The sequence below is a fragment of the Anolis carolinensis genome, chromosome 1 (assembly GCF_035594765.1).
Source record: "Anolis carolinensis isolate JA03-04 chromosome 1, rAnoCar3.1.pri, whole genome shotgun sequence".
In the NCBI taxonomy this organism is placed as follows: domain Eukaryota; kingdom Metazoa; phylum Chordata; class Lepidosauria; order Squamata; family Dactyloidae; genus Anolis; species Anolis carolinensis.
In genome coordinates, this window is record NC_085841.1 from 109,610,354 (window position 1) to 109,629,357 (window position 19,004).

Sequence of the window (19,004 nt, forward strand, 5' to 3'; positions counted from 1 at the left end):
CTTTTAAAAATATATTCTACTTCCAAATACTAAAGAGTTTTTTGAGTTCACATGATTTCTGCTGAAATGAGAGACTTGTGAAATCATTCACAATTACCGGTATTTTCATTTTCAAAGTGGAGAATAAAGAGAGAGAGAGCTCATTGCTGAGTGGGGAATCTGTGTATGGACATGTTTTCACATAGAAATGGCTCTCACTGTGTATGTAAGAGGTTGTATGAATACGTACACACTTCTATTTCTGTCATCTAACTGTCCTAGGTAAAGGTTTTCCTCTGACATTAGGTCCAGTCGTGTTCGACTCTGGGGGTTGGTGCTCATCTCCATTTCTAAGCCGAAGAGCCAGCGTTGACTGTAGACGCCTCCAAGGTCACATGGCCGGCATGACTGCATGGAGCGCCATTGCCTTCCTGCCAGAGTGGTACCTATTGATCTACTCACATTTGCATATTTTCAAATTGCTAGATTGGCAGAAGCTGGAGCTAACAACAGGAGCTCACCCCGATTCAAACCTGCAACCTTTCATTCCACTAGTTCAGCAGCTCAGTGCTTTAACATGCTGCGCCACCGAGGGCCACCTGTCCTAGTATTACCTATATGGGGCTCCAATACCACCTATAAATAAAGTAGCATGCTACCTTCACAAAGATAATTCAACATAGTTTTCCTTTTCTTGTTGTGGGTAGCTCGTTCCCCAGGTGTCTCTCATCCTACAAACACACACACACACACACACACACACACCACAATGAATCATATTTACTGGTGCATAGAGAATGAAACTGGGAAATCCCTCAAGCCCAGAAGCATTACACCTCTGTCCACCAGCTGATAAGGAAAAACAGCAGAGAAGGCTTGAATCCTTCCTATCTGCTTTCCAGTAGCATCTAGCTGGCTATACCTGAAAGACAATGCTGGACACAATCCTCTGATCTACTGAATAGCAGAACTGTTGTATCTTTATGACACACATATATTCAACTAATTCTTGAATGCAAAGCTGTATCTTAAACTTTGATACTATCTGCTGTGCTATGGTTGGAAATCTTTACAAAAATATGTTTACTTATTCCTTTTCTTTGTCCTTTTTCAAAGGAGATTCTTTCCTGCAGAGAAACTTTGTATAAACAAATTTGACATTTAACAGCACAGCAATATTGCTTACACTTTTCTTTGCTGTATATAGGTCTAACTCAGAGGCAATCAACTATATAGGTTTTCTCCAACACCTACTGTGTTGGTCTTGGTTATCAGCAGAAATGCCAAAAATATGACAGTGAAACATTTGGAATGTGACGTACATACAGATTTACTCAAACGAGTATCCCAACATTTTCACAAATGTGCTGAATAAGGTATACAAAATAAAGCCATTGTGTAACTGTAAGTAACATTCAATGGAAAATGAGAGGGAGAAAAAAGAAGGGACCTGATATCAATTTCACAGATAATTCACAATGAAATACACAAATACGTTATGAAGATACACTCAATACACATCCTTTGAAGTTGAATGCAGCTCACAAACCAATCAGAGAAAAAAATAAATTATTATGATGTTGATGTTTGCTTCAGTCCACAAAGACAGCAGCGTACATGGCAAATATTCTGTTGGTAGGATCCACTAAAGGAGACGTAAGGTACCAATTTCCTTAGATCTCCTTCATACCACACAATTAAAATACCTTGATAACACTTTAATTGCCAATGACTGCTTCCTGGAATCTTGGGACTTGCAGTTTGGTGAAGCCCTACCACTCTGAAAGAGGAATACCTCACAAAGCTATGAATCCTAGGATTCCATGGGCTGCAGGAAAGTCAGTTAAAATTTATCAAAGAAGCATGTAATGTAAAACTTGAACAATCTGTTCAGTGACAAACCTTTTCAGCTTTCTGGTGCATAAGATCGATAAACAAGTCAGCACAGCTGTTCAGAAACTTCTCACTGACTACATTAGTGTCACCCAAGATCAAAGTTGGAGGTTGCTTAGTGAAGGCTCTCATCACTTGCTGAAGCAACATGCTGGCATCTTCCACAGATAATGAGCTTGGAAGCAGAGGCTAACAAAAAACAAAGGAAAAAAAAGCTGTAGTCACATTTAAGTTCATATTTATTGTTGAGTCAACTGGCTAAAGTAATCACAAAGTCATCCTGGCATAGATTTTAGAAGTCTTGAAAACATTAAGTTTCGCTTGTCAAAGGAAAATACAAAGAAATGTTTTAGCCTTCACCATTTCCATGACAAACTTGCCAGGTATGTTGACAGCACGTGGTGAACTTTCAGAAGTGCGAGTATGTGAGAATGGTAGCTGCTTCATATGCTGCATAACCTTTTACAGAAAAATATATGGACATATATTTACATTGATTTAATTATATGTCTCACGCCAACTGCAAAAAGAAGCAGTGGAGCACTGAAATTACTACTACGACTACTACTTATTTATACCACACTTTTCTCTCTTGTTCAAGACACCAAAGTGCTCTGGGCTGAACAACTGCATAGAGGCAGGGAGCATCTTTCTGACCAAATTCTGCTTTGTGAACTGCATATCATTTTGGTTTTTCTGCATACTGGGGAGGCTTTACAGCAAAGGTCCTCACATGTTTTAAGCAGAGGGCTGGTTCACGGCCTCTCAGACTGCTGGGACGCCAGACTGTCGTTTGAAAAAAACATGAACGAATTCCTATGCATACTTTTTTCGTGTCAGGAGCGACTTGAGAGACTGCAAGTCGCTTCTGGTGTGAGAGAATTGTCCGTCTGCAAGGATACTGCTCAGGGGACACCTGGATGTTTTATGTTTTCCATCCTTGTGGAAGGCTTCTCTCATGTCCCCTCATGAGGAGCTGGAGCTGACAGAGGGAGCTCATCCAGGCTCTCCCCAAATTCGAACTGGCAACCTTCAGGTCAGCAACCTGACCTTCAAGTCAGCAGTCCTGCTGGCACAAGGGTTTATCCCAGGGGCTGCATATGCATACTGCACATAACTTACTTGTAGTGCAAAAAACAATGAAAGAACAATACAATATTCAAAATGAAGAACAATTTTTGCCAATATAAACTTATAGCATTTCAAGAGAAGTGTGGGCCTGCTTTTGGCTGATGAGATAGCCAAGTTAATTAAGTTTGTTGTCATGTGCCTTCAAGTCATTTCAGGCTTAGAGGAAACCTAAGTCTAAAGTGTAGGGCAGGGACAGAGTAAATGACCTTAGAGGGCTGCATCTGGCTCCTGGGCTTTAGTTTGGTGACCCCTGCTGTAGAGGATTAGAGTAGTGAATCACTGTAATTTTGGACATTTTTGCTACTTTGTGAGGGGAGGGGGATGGAAAACACCCTCAAATCCTTCAATTTTTGTTTTAAAAAGAGTGGGACTTTGGGAGGCTTCTTTAGAGTTTTGCTCACACACACACCCAAGCTAAATCCTGACATTCTAATTGTTTGATCTCCTCTGGTATTTTGTGAAAGGAAATTCAGGCAACTGTGTATTCATCTACCTAACTGAGTAAAAGTATGTAGGTATATAATTCTCAGTCTCTAGAGACCCTTGCTGCAGTGCCTTGGACAGAAGATTCCTGCTGCATAGTACAGCAAGTGTACAATTATACTAAGCAATCCTGTGTATGAGTAAAGTACGCATGAGAATGCATGGCAGGCCAGAGAACCATTTTCAGCTCCAACAAACATGCAGTGCTTTTCTGCATGAAACTGAAAATGATTTATTTTTTTGAATGTTTTGTGGCTACATTTAGGATTGGGTCACTGAAATGGCAACTGATGGCAAAGCTGTACTCCACAAATTCACAGACAATTGTTTGCAGTCCTGTTGACATGGAAAATCTGTCAGGACATGAGGTCTAATACCGAGTATACAAGAATTAGGCTGTACAATGAGCTTGGGGACTTCTTTGTCAATCTCATATAAATCTATCTGTACCACTACTGTCTTCAACTCTTCCCAATGCCTCCTACCTAAAATAAAATGTAAAGGTGTAGAATGTTTGGACTGATCATGCAGAAAAATGGTACCTTCATCTCCAAAGAAGCCCTATGGAGATTTTATGGATAGGGAATGCTTTTTATTAATCCAAAGGTTGGGTAAAATACAGTGTGTGTGTGTGTGTGCGCGTGCACGCACGTCTATAATCTTTTAAAAAGACAATTGTTTTAAAAATAATATCTTGTTACTGAATCCCTTGATTTAGAAATTGCTATAAAACAACATTTCAGGTTGCATTGGATTCTGGCACTCAACCTTAACTAGTAGCTCAGTATTGATTTTATAAACCTTGCACTTTAAAATTAAGGTTTAATGCTTTTAACTTGGCAATAGCTAGCAACTGGAGATCTTTCAACTATCATATCCTTTAGCACCTCCAGTTTACTCTCAGTAATCATTGTTTCAATTCATAGCGCTCAGGTGCAACACATTTTGCTGGACTGCCAAAAGTGAGCATAGGAAGCCATTTATACAAAAGCAAATCAATCCTCCTAGTTAGTTTCTGAATATGTTGACTAGCAGCAATATCCCAGGATTTCAGACAAATGCCTTTGGCAGAGAAATACAGAAAAAGATGTATGGATTATAATACTCAGAAGTATTAAACCATTATTTCACAGGTGAAGCTGCCTGGAATCTGGGAAGCCATAACTCCCTTCTTAAAGATGTCAGGGATTGAACATAAACCCTACTGCACTCATAGCTTTTGCTTTATCAATAATTACAGCAATCTAAACAGGAAAAACAAAACATGAAGGAACATACCGCAATATCCACCCATGTTCCAGAGCTGATAGCTTCATCCACAGAGGCCTCCACCTGATCCACCATTTCCTGACCAACACAAGATGCTTTCAGAAACAAGAGCGGCAAGGACTTGTATCTTTTCTTTATGTAGTTCATAGGATCAGGGATGCCAAGTCTGGACAATGCATCAAATTCTACAAAAATACAAACATTCCTTGACTTTGAAGAAAACCATAATATTTAGTACAATGAGCTAAGGCTGTCACACAATGAACACCAGCTGCTGTCTCCATATCCTCCATACAGTTTCTATTTTTTGCCTACAGAGATGCATGAGGACGTTAGGCACTTGAATATTAACTATGTTGAAAAGTGCCTTCTACAGTTCCTTTCCCTAGTCTCATAGAACAGGACACATTGAATTGCTTTGCCCTCCTTTGATACAAGAGCAGTGTTGTTGTAGCTGAAATTCGGGGGTAAATGGAATAGCATGGAATGCATATTGCTGCTCATACCAATCCAGTCCCATGCTGAGCAGCCAAGGGCATAAAGAAGTGGAACCAGGCTTGCTTTTCTAACCTGCCTTGTTAGCCAAACTGATGAATGTTGCTTGGTCCTCAGAAGGAGGTTAAGAAAGCCTTTTCCCTCTTATACACAAATTATGTTTGGGACCAGGGGGACAACGTTGTTCTGCATTGCCTTCTCTCCCTGAACTGTTCTGGTGGAAAGGAAGCACATCAAATGCTAAGTTCACCATGTTACTTGTGAAGTAGAGGCTCTATTACCTTCTTGGTGTCTGAGACTGGATCTACACTGCTGTATATCCCAGGATATGATCCTAGATTATCTGCTTTGAACTGGATCATATGAGCCTACACTGACAGATAATTTGGGATAAGAAGATAATCTGGGATCAGATCCTGAGATATTGGGCAGTGTAGATCTAGTCTGAGACATTTCATAACAGACCTAATTTAGCCCTCCCACAACAAGATCATCCCTTATTCATATGAGGATGAATGGCAGCCACTTATTTCATCAGGAGATAAGTGGGCAATTTCTGGCCTTCAAGAATGCCATTTCTATAAACCTTTGTTATTGACTGTACTAGTTGGACTGATGGAAGTTGTGGTCCATCTAGAAGGTCATTATTTCAACAGGAGAAAGGAAAAGGCTGCATTAATTAATATCTCGGAAACAATACATTTATCTCTTATCTATAACCCATATTGCGAAATCTGTTTATTTATCATTCAATGGTGGGATGAATAGTGACAACTGGAACAAAAAAGTTAAGAGATCTAGAAATAATTTTCAGAAACAAAATTTTGTTTAAAATGAATACTTTACCTAAATAACCATTTTGTTTGAAAAATGAATCCACCCAGTTGCTCTGAGTTTTGGCATAGATGTCAGGGATAAATACAGCCTTATCCTGTCTTCCACCAACCACTGTGCCTTTTAGATGCCCTGTATTAACCAGTTCCTCCAACATGGCTGATGAAACAAATGAACAGTCATAGTATTAGATGGTTTTGTGAACATCTTTTTTCCAAAGATAGCAAATGTAATTTGGATGAATGCACACATTTTTTTTCAGTTGCTCCTAGTAAACATAGCGGTTAAAACAATTTATATGGTTGGCAATCTGGTCTGCTTTTCTTATGGTACCAACCGAGCTTGTGACAGAGGCAGGAACGAGAGGAGGGCCTCCCCCGACGTACAAAGAAAACGTGCAGATTCGTAGGGGGAAAGGCGATCACAAAGGTAGGATGGTCCCAAACCGTTTAGGGCTTTGTGGGTGATCTCCTGCACCTTGAATTGGGTCTGGAAAGTGAACGGCACCTAATGGAGCTCCTTAAACAGGAGGGTTGACCACTCCCTATAATTAGCTCCAGTTAGAAGCAAAGCTGCCAAACGTTGGACTAGTCTAATTTTCCGGGCTGTCTTCAAGGACAGCCTCACGTAGAGCACATTGCAATAATCCAGTCTAGAGGTAACTGAGGCATGGACCACCATGGCCAGATCAGACTTCACAAGGTAAGGTTGCAGTTGGTGCACAAATTTTGATTTTGCAAAGGCCCTCCTGGCTACTGCCGACACCTGAGCATCAAGCGTCAGTGCTGAGTCCAGGAGGACCCCCCAAACTGCAGCCCTGCGCCTTCTGGGGGAGTGCGACCCCATCGAGCACAGGTTGCCACCCTATACCCCGATCGGACATACAACTGACCTGGAGGACCTCTGTCTTGTCAGGATTAAGTTTCAGCTTATTCGCCCTCATCCAGCCCAACACAGCCACCAAGCACTGGTCCAGTATCCGAAGGGCTTCCTTGGACTTCGGTTGAAAGGAGTAGTAGAGTTGGGTGTCATCCGCGTAGAGATGGCACCGAACTCCAAAACTCCGGATGACTTCTCCCAGCGGTTTCATGTAGATGCTAAAAAGCATGGGGGACAGAATGGAACCTTGCGGGACCCCACAGGTCAATGGTCAGGGGTCTGAGCAGGTTTCCCCCAGCTTCACCAACTGGGAACAGCCCTCCAGGAAGGACTGGAGCCACTGCAGAGCAGTACCCTCAAAGCCCATCTCGGAGAGCCGACCCAGAAGGATACCATGGTCAATGGTATCAAAAGCCACGGAGATGTCCAAGAGAACCAGCAGGGTCACACTCCCCCTGTCCAGTTCCCTGCAGAGGTCATCCACCAAAGTGACCAAAGCCGTCTCAGTACTGTGCCCAGATCTAAAGCTGGACTGTGATGGGTCCAGAAAATCAGTGTCATCCAAGAAACCTTGGAGCTGGGAAGCAACCACCCGCTCCAGGACCTTGCCCCAAAAATGTAGTTTAGAGATTGGTCTGTAATTACTTAAAGGCAGATGGAAATTTGCCTTGATCCAATGAGGACTTAATTATCCTCACAAACCAATCTCCCAACCCTCCTCTGGCCGATTTAATTAGCCAAGAGGAGCAAGGATCCATGGCACAAGTGGTCACCCTCACCACTCCAAGGATCTTGTCTATGTCATCCAGGTGAACAAGCTGAAACGAATCCCACAAATTTGGATAGTCAGGTGCCTCTGTTACCTCATCTGGCATTGCATCTAAGCTAGCATCCAACTCGAGGAAAACTTGAGCGACTCTGTCTGCAAAGTGGTGCGCGAACTCGCTGCACTGAGTTGCCGAGTCCTTGGGTGCCCCTCCACCCTCAGGAAGGTGGAGGAGCTCCCTGATGACCCGGAACAACTCCAATGGTCTGTTAGTTGCAGACGCTATCTGGGCAGTCGTGAAGGTCTTCCTGGCTGCCTGCAAAGCCATGGAGTAGGCCTTATGGCGGCTCTAGCCCGTGCTCGATCAGAGACGCCTCGAGTTTTCTGCCAGCAGCACTCTAGTCTCCTTCTCAAGCGTTTCGTCACTACCAACTCCTCTGAAAACCAGGGAGCCGAAGTGACTCTTCGCAACGAGAGGGGATGTTGGGGAGCGATCGTGTCAATTGCCCTGGACATCTCGCTGTTATAGTGATCCACCAAGGCATCGACAGAATCGTCAGCCTCCATGACAGGAAAATCTCCAAGAGACCTCAGGAATCCATCTGGATCCATAAGTCTCCTGGGGAGGACCATCTTAATGGGTCACCACCCCTGCGGAGGTTCGAGGTCACGGTAGGTCTTAAACTGATTACGTGGTGATCGGGCCATGACAATGGAAGAATATTGTGCTCTTCCACTCCAACCTCACCGTCTGTACCAACGAAAACCAGGTCGAGTGTGTGACCAGCTTGATGGGTAGGACCAGATATCATTGGGACGTCATGGCAACCATGAAGTCTTGAGCTACGCCTGTTAAGGTGGCCTCGGCGTGAATGTTAAAATCTCCCAGCACTACCAGTCGCTGGGAGACCAAGGCCATACCAAAGATCACCTCTGCTAGCTCGGGCAGGGAGACTGCTGTGTCGCGGGGTGGACGGTACACCAGTAGAATCCCCAAGCTGTTCTGGGCACCCACCTTAAAATGTACACACTCAAAACCTGCAGATTGCAGGATGGTACATTTGACCAGGGAGATGGACTGCCGAAAGACCACCGCAACCTCACCTTCCTGCCCCCCGGATCTGGCTTGCTGTTGCACCCCGAAATCTGGAGGACACAGCTGGGCGAGATTTACCCTGCCGGGCTCATCCAACCAAGTCTCGGTGATGCAAGCCAGATCTGCTGTTTCATCCAAGATCAGATCCTGGAAGATAGCTGATTTACCATTGACAGACCTGGCACTAAACAGCAGGATCCTCAATCAGAGGGGACTGTCATGGAGGCTACCACACCTATCCTTCTCCAGGGTTGCAAGAACTCTGTTGCACTTCTCTCTGGGATGACAGTAACCGTTCTTCCTCCTCCCCCAGTTACATCCAGATTTAATCATGCTTAAAACTCTTCTATTTCAGTAGGTCTTCTCTTAGTATGACCAGGTCCGAAACCAATCCATTAGAGGAGTTATAGCTATTTTGAAAACAAAGGTAAGATGCTTTTTCTTGGTTGGGAGGGGGGCTTTTCAGATAAATTCCTATCCTAGCAATGAAGCGGACTAAATAGCCTCTGGGATCCTTTCCAAATCTACAATTCTATCATGCATTGCATTCTAGACAAAAGCTATAGTGCTAACACCAAACTAGGTTATTTTCTATTAAAGATAAGCAACATTATCTAAATGACACAATTTAAAACATAAGGAGCAATGTGTGCAGAGATGCCAGATGAAAGCAGATAAGGTTCTATGCAGGGATAAGGCTACATATGGACAAGGCAACATGAGACTGAGATCCCTTCTACACTGCCATATAAAATCCAGATTATCTGCTTTGAAATGGATTATAGGGCAGTGAAGACTCAGATAATCCATTTCAAAGCAAATTATGTGGATTATCTGTTTTGATAATCTGAATTATATGGCAGTGTAGAACGCTGCCTCAATGCTATGGAAACCTGGGGTTTATAGTTTGGTGAAGCACTAGCATTCTTTGGCAGAGAAAGCTAAAGACCTTGCAAAATCACAACTCTCATAATTCTATAGCCCCAAGTGGTGTTGAATTGCATTAATTTTCCAATGACAAATATAAGGCAAAGAACCTTCAGTCTTTCAAAGAAATTAAAGTGGAAAAACAATGTCTGCGTCAAGAGGGAGAAACTAAAACATTCTGCAGCAAGAAAAAGATGTAATACTCAGGGGACACCCACTAAATACTTAAGAAAGGTTAATGCAATAATGTCATGTTTTCACTATGAGATAGTACCTATATTCAATGAAAGGTAAACAACAATATGAAGAGGATGGGTTATGTTGGAACAGAAAAATCCAAGCATCACAAACACTTTAGCGCTGTTATCACAGGGCAAAGACTACAAAACAAACCTGCTCAACTGGTAACATCATTATTATTTATGTCATTGTTGTGCTCTTGTCTGGGCTTGACTGATAGACCCGCTAGCTGCACTTTTTGCTTCAAGTAACTCCAGTGGACATTTTATTACCAGAACTTTCATTTCTAAAGGGACAAGTAAGCTCTGGGAGTAGAAAAGCATGAGGAAACTATTGTTTGGTAAACTGTGTGAAACCTATGTTAAAACTGAGCGAAACCAAATGTCATGCTCCTTATAAACAGGATGAACAAAACAAGGAAGGGGGTTTTTCAATGTAGTTTTTTTAAGAAAAGGGAAAAGCATGCAGGCTCTCAAAATATGGTTTGTTTCATTAGGCTGGAAATTACACATTTCTATCAGACACTCCATTCTTTACAAAGTATATGCCCAGTGAAAAGGTTAATGAGTACTACACTAAAAATGAAGGATGTACAAAAGACATTCTACGTGAGATGCAGAAAATTTCACAGAAACAGGACCTCTTGCAAAATGAAGTTTAATCTATTGCAGCAAAACAAGACCTGCAACAGAAAACCTTGCAAGAGGAAATGGCAAATCTTAAGAGAGAATTGAGAGAGGAAATTGGATCGATGAAAAAGGAGACAGCAAAAAACTCAAACGATATAATTGATTTGAAATTGGAAAATAGAAAGACGGAAAAAATACAAATTAAACTCCAGAGGAAAATTGACTACTTAGAGGAGAAAAATAAGAAACTTGAGAAGATTCAAGAAAGAATGGAACAACTGATGTTATTATTTCAACTAAGATACAGGAATGTACAAGAAGAAACAAACGGTTGGGTAATTACTCAACTCATGGACCAACTACTGCAATGTACAGAAAAAGAAGCATGTGGTCAGATTGACAGAGTTTACAGAATACAAACGGACTATGCTAAGAAAAATAAAGTAACTAGGGATGTAATCGTCCATTTCCTCAAAAAGAGTACACGGGACGAAGTCCTAAGAAGGAACTCCGCAAACCCAATTCAATACAAAGATAGGAAAGTATTTATTTTAAAAGAATATCCCAGAGCAACCATTAACAGAAGGAGAAAATACTATTTTTAACAGATGAATTGAAAAGACTCCAAATAAGGTACAGATGGGAAAGGTATGAAGGTCTGATGGCCACTTATAAGGGTGAAAAAGTATGGATAACATTAGAAGAAGAAGCAAAAGATTTTTATAGAACACTGAAAAGAGACATGAACGCTGAGAACTCATTACAAAGACCAGGAGGGGGGGGGGAACCCCAAGAACCCAAAGAAGAGAAGATTTGATTCGCCAAAAGAAGCAGACCTAACAATAGCACAACTAAAGTTAATGGAAGATCAAGAGGAAGAGGAATTGGTGGAGGAGGAAGAGGAAGAAGAAGGAGAAGATGACGTTGACGAAATCCCCAAAGATGAGTAATGTTAGTTTTTTATTAAAATGCTACTCAAATAATGTGAACAGTTTGAACTCACCGACTAAATGGAAAAGAATCTTTAATAAACTAAGGAAAGAAAATCACAATATTATAGCCCTACAGGAGACGCACGTCGCTCTAAAAAATTCAAAACACTTAAAAAATGAATACTTAGAAAAGGAATTTATCTCTGCAGATGTGGAAAAAAAGAAAGGGGTAGTTTTATACATATATCACAGGATAAAAGCAGAAGAACAGTTTAAAGACAGGGAAGGTAGAGTGATAGCAATTAAAATAAAGATAGATTTTGAGAAAATCCTTCTCTGTAATATTTATGCACCAAACGGCTCCAAAACTAAATTTATTAAATTACTACAGGAGAATATTAACCAGTTAGAATTTGACCAAATAATAATCTTTGGGGACTTTAATAGTATTCTAAATAAAGATTTGGATAAAACGGGAAAAAAGCTCTATTGCATTAAAGAAAGAATATGAAATGTTAGATGCGTGGAGAGAGCTTAATCCACAGACAAAAGATTACACATACTTTTCAAGTAGACACCAGTCATGGTCAAGGATCAACACGATCTGGTCCTCCAAATCAATATTAGCCGGAGCCCCGGTGGCAAAGTGCGTTAAAGCACTGAGCTGGAGACCGAAAGGTCCCAGGTTCAAACCCCGAGAGCGGCGTGAGCGGCTGCTGTTAGCTCCAGCTCCTGCCAACCTAGCAGTTCGAAAACATGTCAATGTGAATAGATCAATAGGTACCGCTCCGACGGGAAAGTAACGGCGCTCCATGCAGTCATGCCGGCCACATGACCTTGGAGGTGTCTACGGACAACACCGGCTCTTCGGCTTAGAAATGGAGATGAGCACCAACCCCCAGAGTCAGACATGACTGGACTTAACATCAGGGGAAACCTTTACCTTTACCTTAAGTAAAATACAAATACTCGCCAGAGACATATCTGACCATTGCTCGCTAATTATGGTAATTAATAAAAAAAGCCAATCCAAAAAAGTGGAGATTAAATGAGAACTTACTAAAACAAGAAAAAGATGTAGAAATGATCAAAACAATGACAACAGAGTATTTCAAACTGAATGATATACCCAATATAAAATCCCAAATCATTGGTGGGCAGAGGCTACCTGATCCAATTAAACTCAAGAAAGAGAAAACAAAGAGAATCAGAAATGTTAAAGTTGAAAGAAGAAATTGAGGTAAAAGAAAGAGAACTAAAAATCAATCCTAAAAACCACAAAATAAAAAGAGAATTGGAGCTATTGATGAAACAGAAAAAGAGAGGAGAACTAGACAAATTAGCCAAACAATTAAAATGGGTAAAACAAAATACTTTTGAAAACGCAAATAAGCCAGGTAGATGGCTTGCTTGATTGATAAGAAAAAACAAAATCAACAAATTACAAAAATTAAAACGCAAGAGAAAGTAGTTAATAGGGATGATGAAATAAAACAAGAATTTAAAAATTATTATGAAAACCTTTACACAAAATAAATCCAGAGGAAATAACAAAATATCTCGGAAAACAAAAACTAGGGAAGATTACAAATGAGCAAAGGCTAAATTTAAATAAAGAAATTACAGAAGAAATTACCAATGTGGTTAAAAACTTGGACAGCACTAAAGCTCCTGGACCGGACGGTTTTCTGACATCCAAGAACATAAAAGACAGTGTCAGATTAATTATAGACACTATTGAATACTATAAAAAATAACCAAAAAGAATTAGGCCTTCTAGCACTAGATGCGGAGAAGGCCTTCGATAATTTAAAATGGAAATTTTTTAAATTACTGTTTCAAGAATTACATTTGGGCTTACAGTTTCAGAACGGAATTAACAGCGTATATCAGGATCAATGGGCTAGAATACAAATTAATGGAAACGTAACAGAAAAATTCAAAATTAGTAAAGGCACAAGACAGGGTTGCCCCTTATCACCCCTAATATTCATATTTGCTCTAGAAGTATTATTAAAAGCCATCAAGAAAGATCAAAACCTACAGAAATGAGATTAGATAGACAAGAATACAAATACCGGGCTTTTGCCAATGATGCAATTTGTATTACTGAAAACCCCAAACAAAATATTCAAAAATGGCTTGCAAAGATTGAAGAATTTGGTCAGGTTGCAGGATTTAGATTAAATAAAAATAAAACAATGATACTTACAAAGAATATGTCCAAAGAAAGACAAAGCCAATTAAGAGCTATTTCAGGATTAGAAACACCCTCCAAAATAAAATATTTAGGGATCTGGATTTCAGCTAAAAACTATCAGCTTCTCAAACTAAATTACCTAGCCAAATGGACAGAGATTAAAAAAGATTTAGAGAAGTGGAGAAATTTGAATCTGTCACTTATGGGTAGAATATCAGTCATAAAAATGTTTCAAAACGCTCCAATTGTCAGAAATGTTAAAATATTCAAGGATTGGCAAAAAGAATTTCAAAATTCAATTGGAAAAATAAAAAAGCGAGAATAAAATATACTACAATTATCTCTCCGAAAGTTAAAGGTGGATTTGGGGTACCGGATCTGAGACTTTACCATGAAGCCAGTGCTTTGAACTGGATTAAAGACTGGGCCAACCACAGGAGATTATTGGGTTGGAGAGAGTGGCCCACATACAAAGAAATTTTGAATATCACAATTAATAAACAGGAAATACCCCAACTAAAAGAATTGAATGACCTACAAAAAATTAATAAAAATGTATCTTGGTACCAGTAAATGCAAATCAAAGAAGTTTATAAACAAGACAAAATTGAAGGTTTTGATATAGAACAGGGATTCTGGGACAAATTCCTTCAAATAGAAAAGAAAAATATATCTATATTGTATAATTAACTATTACTATGGGAAACAGAAACATAAGAAATCACTAACTCAATGATTCTCTGGTCTAAAAATTATAGGGAGATCAATCCAAATGCAAGAATGGGAGCAAATTTGGAGAAAGAAAATGAAATACACTCGACAGATCTGAAGGAAAATTGGTTGAAACTCCTACACAGATGGTACCTGACCCCTAAAAAATTAGGCTTTATGTACAAAAATGTAAATAATAAGTGCTGGAGATGTAAAGAACAAACTGGCTCATACTTACATATGTGGTGGAGTTGTAAAAAAAATAGAGAAATATTGGTCAATGATCCTGGAGTAAAGCAACAAAATTTTAAAAACAAAAATTGAAATGAAGCTGGAGCTTCTCCTGTTAGGGCTGTATGATCCTCAATTCATTATTGATATTAATACAGATAAACTCTTCATTTTTTTATCACAGCAGCGAGAATGGTGATAGCAAAGCATTGGAAATCAGAAAAGGCCCCGATGAAAGATCTCTGGATAGAAAAGATGATTGAAATAAAGGACATGGACAATTTAACCTTTCTGATAAGGAAGTTTAATAGTAGAGTGATGAAGGCAACAGATTGAACTTCATTTGAGGACTACTTGAAGAAAACAATTTAAATGTACAAACTAATGAGATTCAATAAGAGAAGAAGCATAAAGAACGGAAGTCATCCCAACCCCACCTAATGTCTAGCCCTACCCATATCCCTACCCTACCTACCTCCCCTTCTACCCTTTTCTCTTTCCTATCCCTTTTTCTGGACCAGAACTTACCCTACATCCCCCCTCCCCCCCCCCCCCCCACATCCCCCCCATCTGTCTTATTTTGTGTAACAGAAATTTTCAATAAACACTATTACAACATTTTCAGATATTAATTACCAAAATTAGCATTAGGATAAAACAGTCTGAACAAAACTCACAGTAAAGTAAATGCTCTTGAAATCCATGCCGAGTGATTAAGTTTATTATTGGTGTAGGCCTAGAGAGAAAAAGAACATGCATGAGATGCCAGGACACTAATATATGAACATTTAGTTATCTTATTGACATGGAATAAACATTTACTAAACTACTGAATAGAGCAAATTACATGATGAATGAAAATAATCTGGCTGTTTTCTACTTTGTGAAGAAAATGCTAATAAGGGAGCTGTACTGGAGTGGTGCTTTAATATTTTGCACAGCTCTATGCTGCTCCTTGGGGCTATAATTAATTGCATTTCTGTGAAGATATGGAACTTTCGTTGTTTGATCGCCCTGGTGCCTGATGACAATTTTTGAGGATATACAGTTAAACAGTAGGCAGTAATTCTGGGAACCACAAATGTTTTCAGCGATGGGTTATCAGTATAATTCACAAATGCTTTCAGCCTTTTGACATCCAATCTATAGCCTTCTTCACTTATGAGAAGCAAGAATTGTATTTGTATATGTACACACACACACCACACACACGTTGCCTTCTGCTGTGTTTATTGAGAATTGATATGAATAAAACCCATTAATTCAGCTCAAAGGAGAAATGGAAACTAAATCATGGACAAAGAAATGAGAAAGGAGAGACATTTACCTTCCATTCATCCTTATCCATTTATCCAAACCACTACCACTGACCTATTCACCGAGAGGATACTTGGGGAAATTCTAATGTCAAATGGGCAGAGCTGAGGTTTGGAATGATACGTGTTCTTGTTCCTTAAGCTGCTAGTGTCTTTAGTTCATCGTACCTTGGCAATTACTTCCACCTGTACTTTCTCTTATTATTTCATTGTGAATGCACATGCACATATGTGCACACATGCCCTACAAATGTAGGCGGGTGGGGGAAATAACCTAAGTGCAAAAATAAATAAGTAATTTGACTTGCCGTGTAATGGCACGGAAGAGACCACGAATACGAGCCCGATGTCGTGTGACAAATGCTTCTGTGAAAATCACCCCTCGGTTGTCTTGATCAATTTGGCCATGTATAATTTTTCCCAGGCGGATGGAAAATGCCTAGTAACAATAACACAGTGATTAATTGCAGAATTTTCTTATCCAGTGTTATGTAAAGTTCCACCAGGTGAATTATATATACTCTAACCTGAGCTTCTGCATCTTTTACTCATATGATAATTTAGGAAAAAGATTGTACACTTTTTACCATTCCTGAGGTTAACAAATCCTTTCCAAGTCTACAGCAGAAAGATCTGTGTTGAAGCAGTGATTTACTATCACTACTTTTGTCTTTACAAATGATGTTTCTAAAGCAGGAGTACTGATTTTTCTTATACTTCAAGGGTACAAATGAGAGCCAGTTAGATTCAAAGGCCCAAATCCAATCACAAATCCCAACTAGACTAGAATCAAAAAATCATATAATCATAGAGTTGGGGGAGACCACATGGGCCATCGAGTTCAACCCCTGCCATCAAAGAAAAGCTCAAAGCACTCCTGAAAGATGGCCATCCAGCCTCTGTTTAAAAGCTTCAAAGGAAGGTCTTCCACCATACACCAAGGCAGAGAGTTCCATTGTTGAATAGCTCTTACAATCTGGAAATTCTTCCTAACGTTCAGGTGGAATCTCCTTTCCTGTAATTTGAACCGATTGCTCCAAGTCCTAGAATCATAGAATAGTAGAGTTGGAAGAGACCTCATGAGCCATCCAGTCCAACCCCCTGCCAAGAAGCAGGAAATTGCATTCAAAGCACCCCTGACAGATGGCCATCCAGTCTCTGCTTAAAAGCCTCCAAAGGAGCCTCCACCACACTCCAGGGCAGAGAGTTCCGCTGCCGAACAGCTCTCACAGTGAGGAAGTTCTTCCTAATGTTCAGGCGGAATCCCCTTTCTGGCAGTTTGAAGCCATTGTTCTGCGTCCTAGTCTCCAGGGCAGCAGAAAACAAGCTTGCTCCCTCCTCCCTATGACTACCCCTCACATATTTATACATAGCTATCATGTCTCTTCTCAGCCTTCTCTTCTGCAGGCTAAACATGCCTAGTTCTTTAAGCCGCTCCTCATAGGGCTTGTTCTCCAGACCCTTGATCATTTTAGTTGCCCTCCCCTGGACACATTCCAGCTTGTCAACATCTCCCTTCAACTGCGGTGCCCAGAATTGGACACAGTATTCCAGGTGTGGTCTGACCAAGGCAGAATAGAGGGGTAACATGACTTCCCTGGATCTAGACACTATACCCCTATTGATGCAGGCCAGAATCCCATTGGCTTTTTTAGCAGCCGCATCACATTGTTGGCTCATGTTTAACTTGCTGTCCACAAGGACTCCAAGATCCTTTTCACATGTACTGTTGTCGAGCCAAGCGTCCCCCATTCTGTATCTTTGCATTCCATTTTTTTCTGCCGAAGTGGAGTATCTTGCATTTGTCCCTATTGAACTTCATTTTGTTAGTTTCGGCTCATCTCTCTAGTCTGTCAAGATCGTTTTGAATTCTGCTCCTGTTTTCTGGAGTGTTGGCTATCCCTCCCAGTTTGGTGTCGTCTGCAAACTTAATCATCATGCCTTCTAACCCTTTGTCTAAGTCGTTAATAAAGATGTTGAACAGAACCGGCCCAGGACGGAGCCCTGTGGCACTCCACGCATGACTTCTTTCCAAGATGAAAGAAGATGCATTGGTGAGCACTCTTTGGATTCGTTTGCTTAGCCAATTACAGATCCACTGTAGTTTTGTCTAGCCCACATTTTACTAGCTTGTTTGCCAGAAGGTCGTGGGGGACTTTGTCGAAGGCCTTACTGAAATCCAAGTACGCTACATCTACGGCGTTCCCTGTATCGACCCAACTCGTAACTCTGTCTCCAGGGCAGGAAAAAACAAGGCTGCTCCCTCTTACTTATGACATCCTTTCAAATATTTAAACATCGCTATTAGCTCTACTCTCAACCTTCCCTTCTGCAGGCTAAACTTACCCAGCTCTTTAACCACAAGATTCATTGCATCAATGGCTGAACAATCAGACAAACATAGGTAAATTGAGTTTCCTCAGTGAGTTCTCTGCAATTGGGACTAGCAATGCCATATATGGCAACAATAAGCAAATTAAAACCATGTATATGAGGACAGCTTAACTACAAGCATAATAAGAAAACAATCTTACCATGCTAAGTATACCAGCCAAGGAATATGGCAGCATCAATGTCACAGTTAAACAGGTATGAATTAACATGGATTCCAGTGAAAAGTTGGAAACTTTCATTTGAATTACCTGCTTCAAGAAGTCTCCTGGAAGGTCATATGCCTTGCACAAATCAGATATTTTCACTTGCCCAGATTCTTGCAACTTATCATTTGTTTCTTCTGCTATCTGATCTAGGTAACGCCTAATATGACACCAAAACTAAACATTAGGATAAAGTTTCAAATCTGCTTGCCAGGTAAGAAACATTATTTTTATTTACAGTTAACAGTTCAATGCAAAAGCTTTAGTTGGACTATACCATAAAACGTGAAGGATAGGTGAATAAATTGACTTGATTTAATCTGTAACAATTTATAAATGCAATAGCTACTATTAGATTTTTAGATAACAAATAAACCAAATGCTGAACTAAAGTCC

At 40.3% G+C, this 19,004-nt stretch overlaps 1 protein-coding gene across 4 annotated transcripts in view; it reads right to left on the reverse strand.

The window, feature by feature from the left end:
* ufl1 (UFM1 specific ligase 1) overlaps positions 1–19,004 on the reverse strand; it is a 39,240-nt gene that overhangs the window by 12,327 nt on the left and 7,909 nt on the right. For all 4 annotated transcript variants that reach the window (XM_062969045.1, XM_062969047.1, XM_062969044.1 and 1 more), the window contains exons 5-10: positions 18,654–18,768; positions 16,320–16,450; positions 15,373–15,431; positions 6,097–6,243; positions 4,765–4,940; positions 1,882–2,061 (exon numbers count right to left, since the gene is read on the reverse strand). In XM_062969045.1, coding sequence (XP_062825115.1) covers positions 1,882–2,061; positions 4,765–4,940; positions 6,097–6,243; positions 15,373–15,431; positions 16,320–16,450; positions 18,654–18,768 — 808 coding nt within the window. The remainder of the gene's footprint in view (positions 1–1,881; positions 2,062–4,764; positions 4,941–6,096; positions 6,244–15,372; positions 15,432–16,319; positions 16,451–18,653; positions 18,769–19,004) is intronic.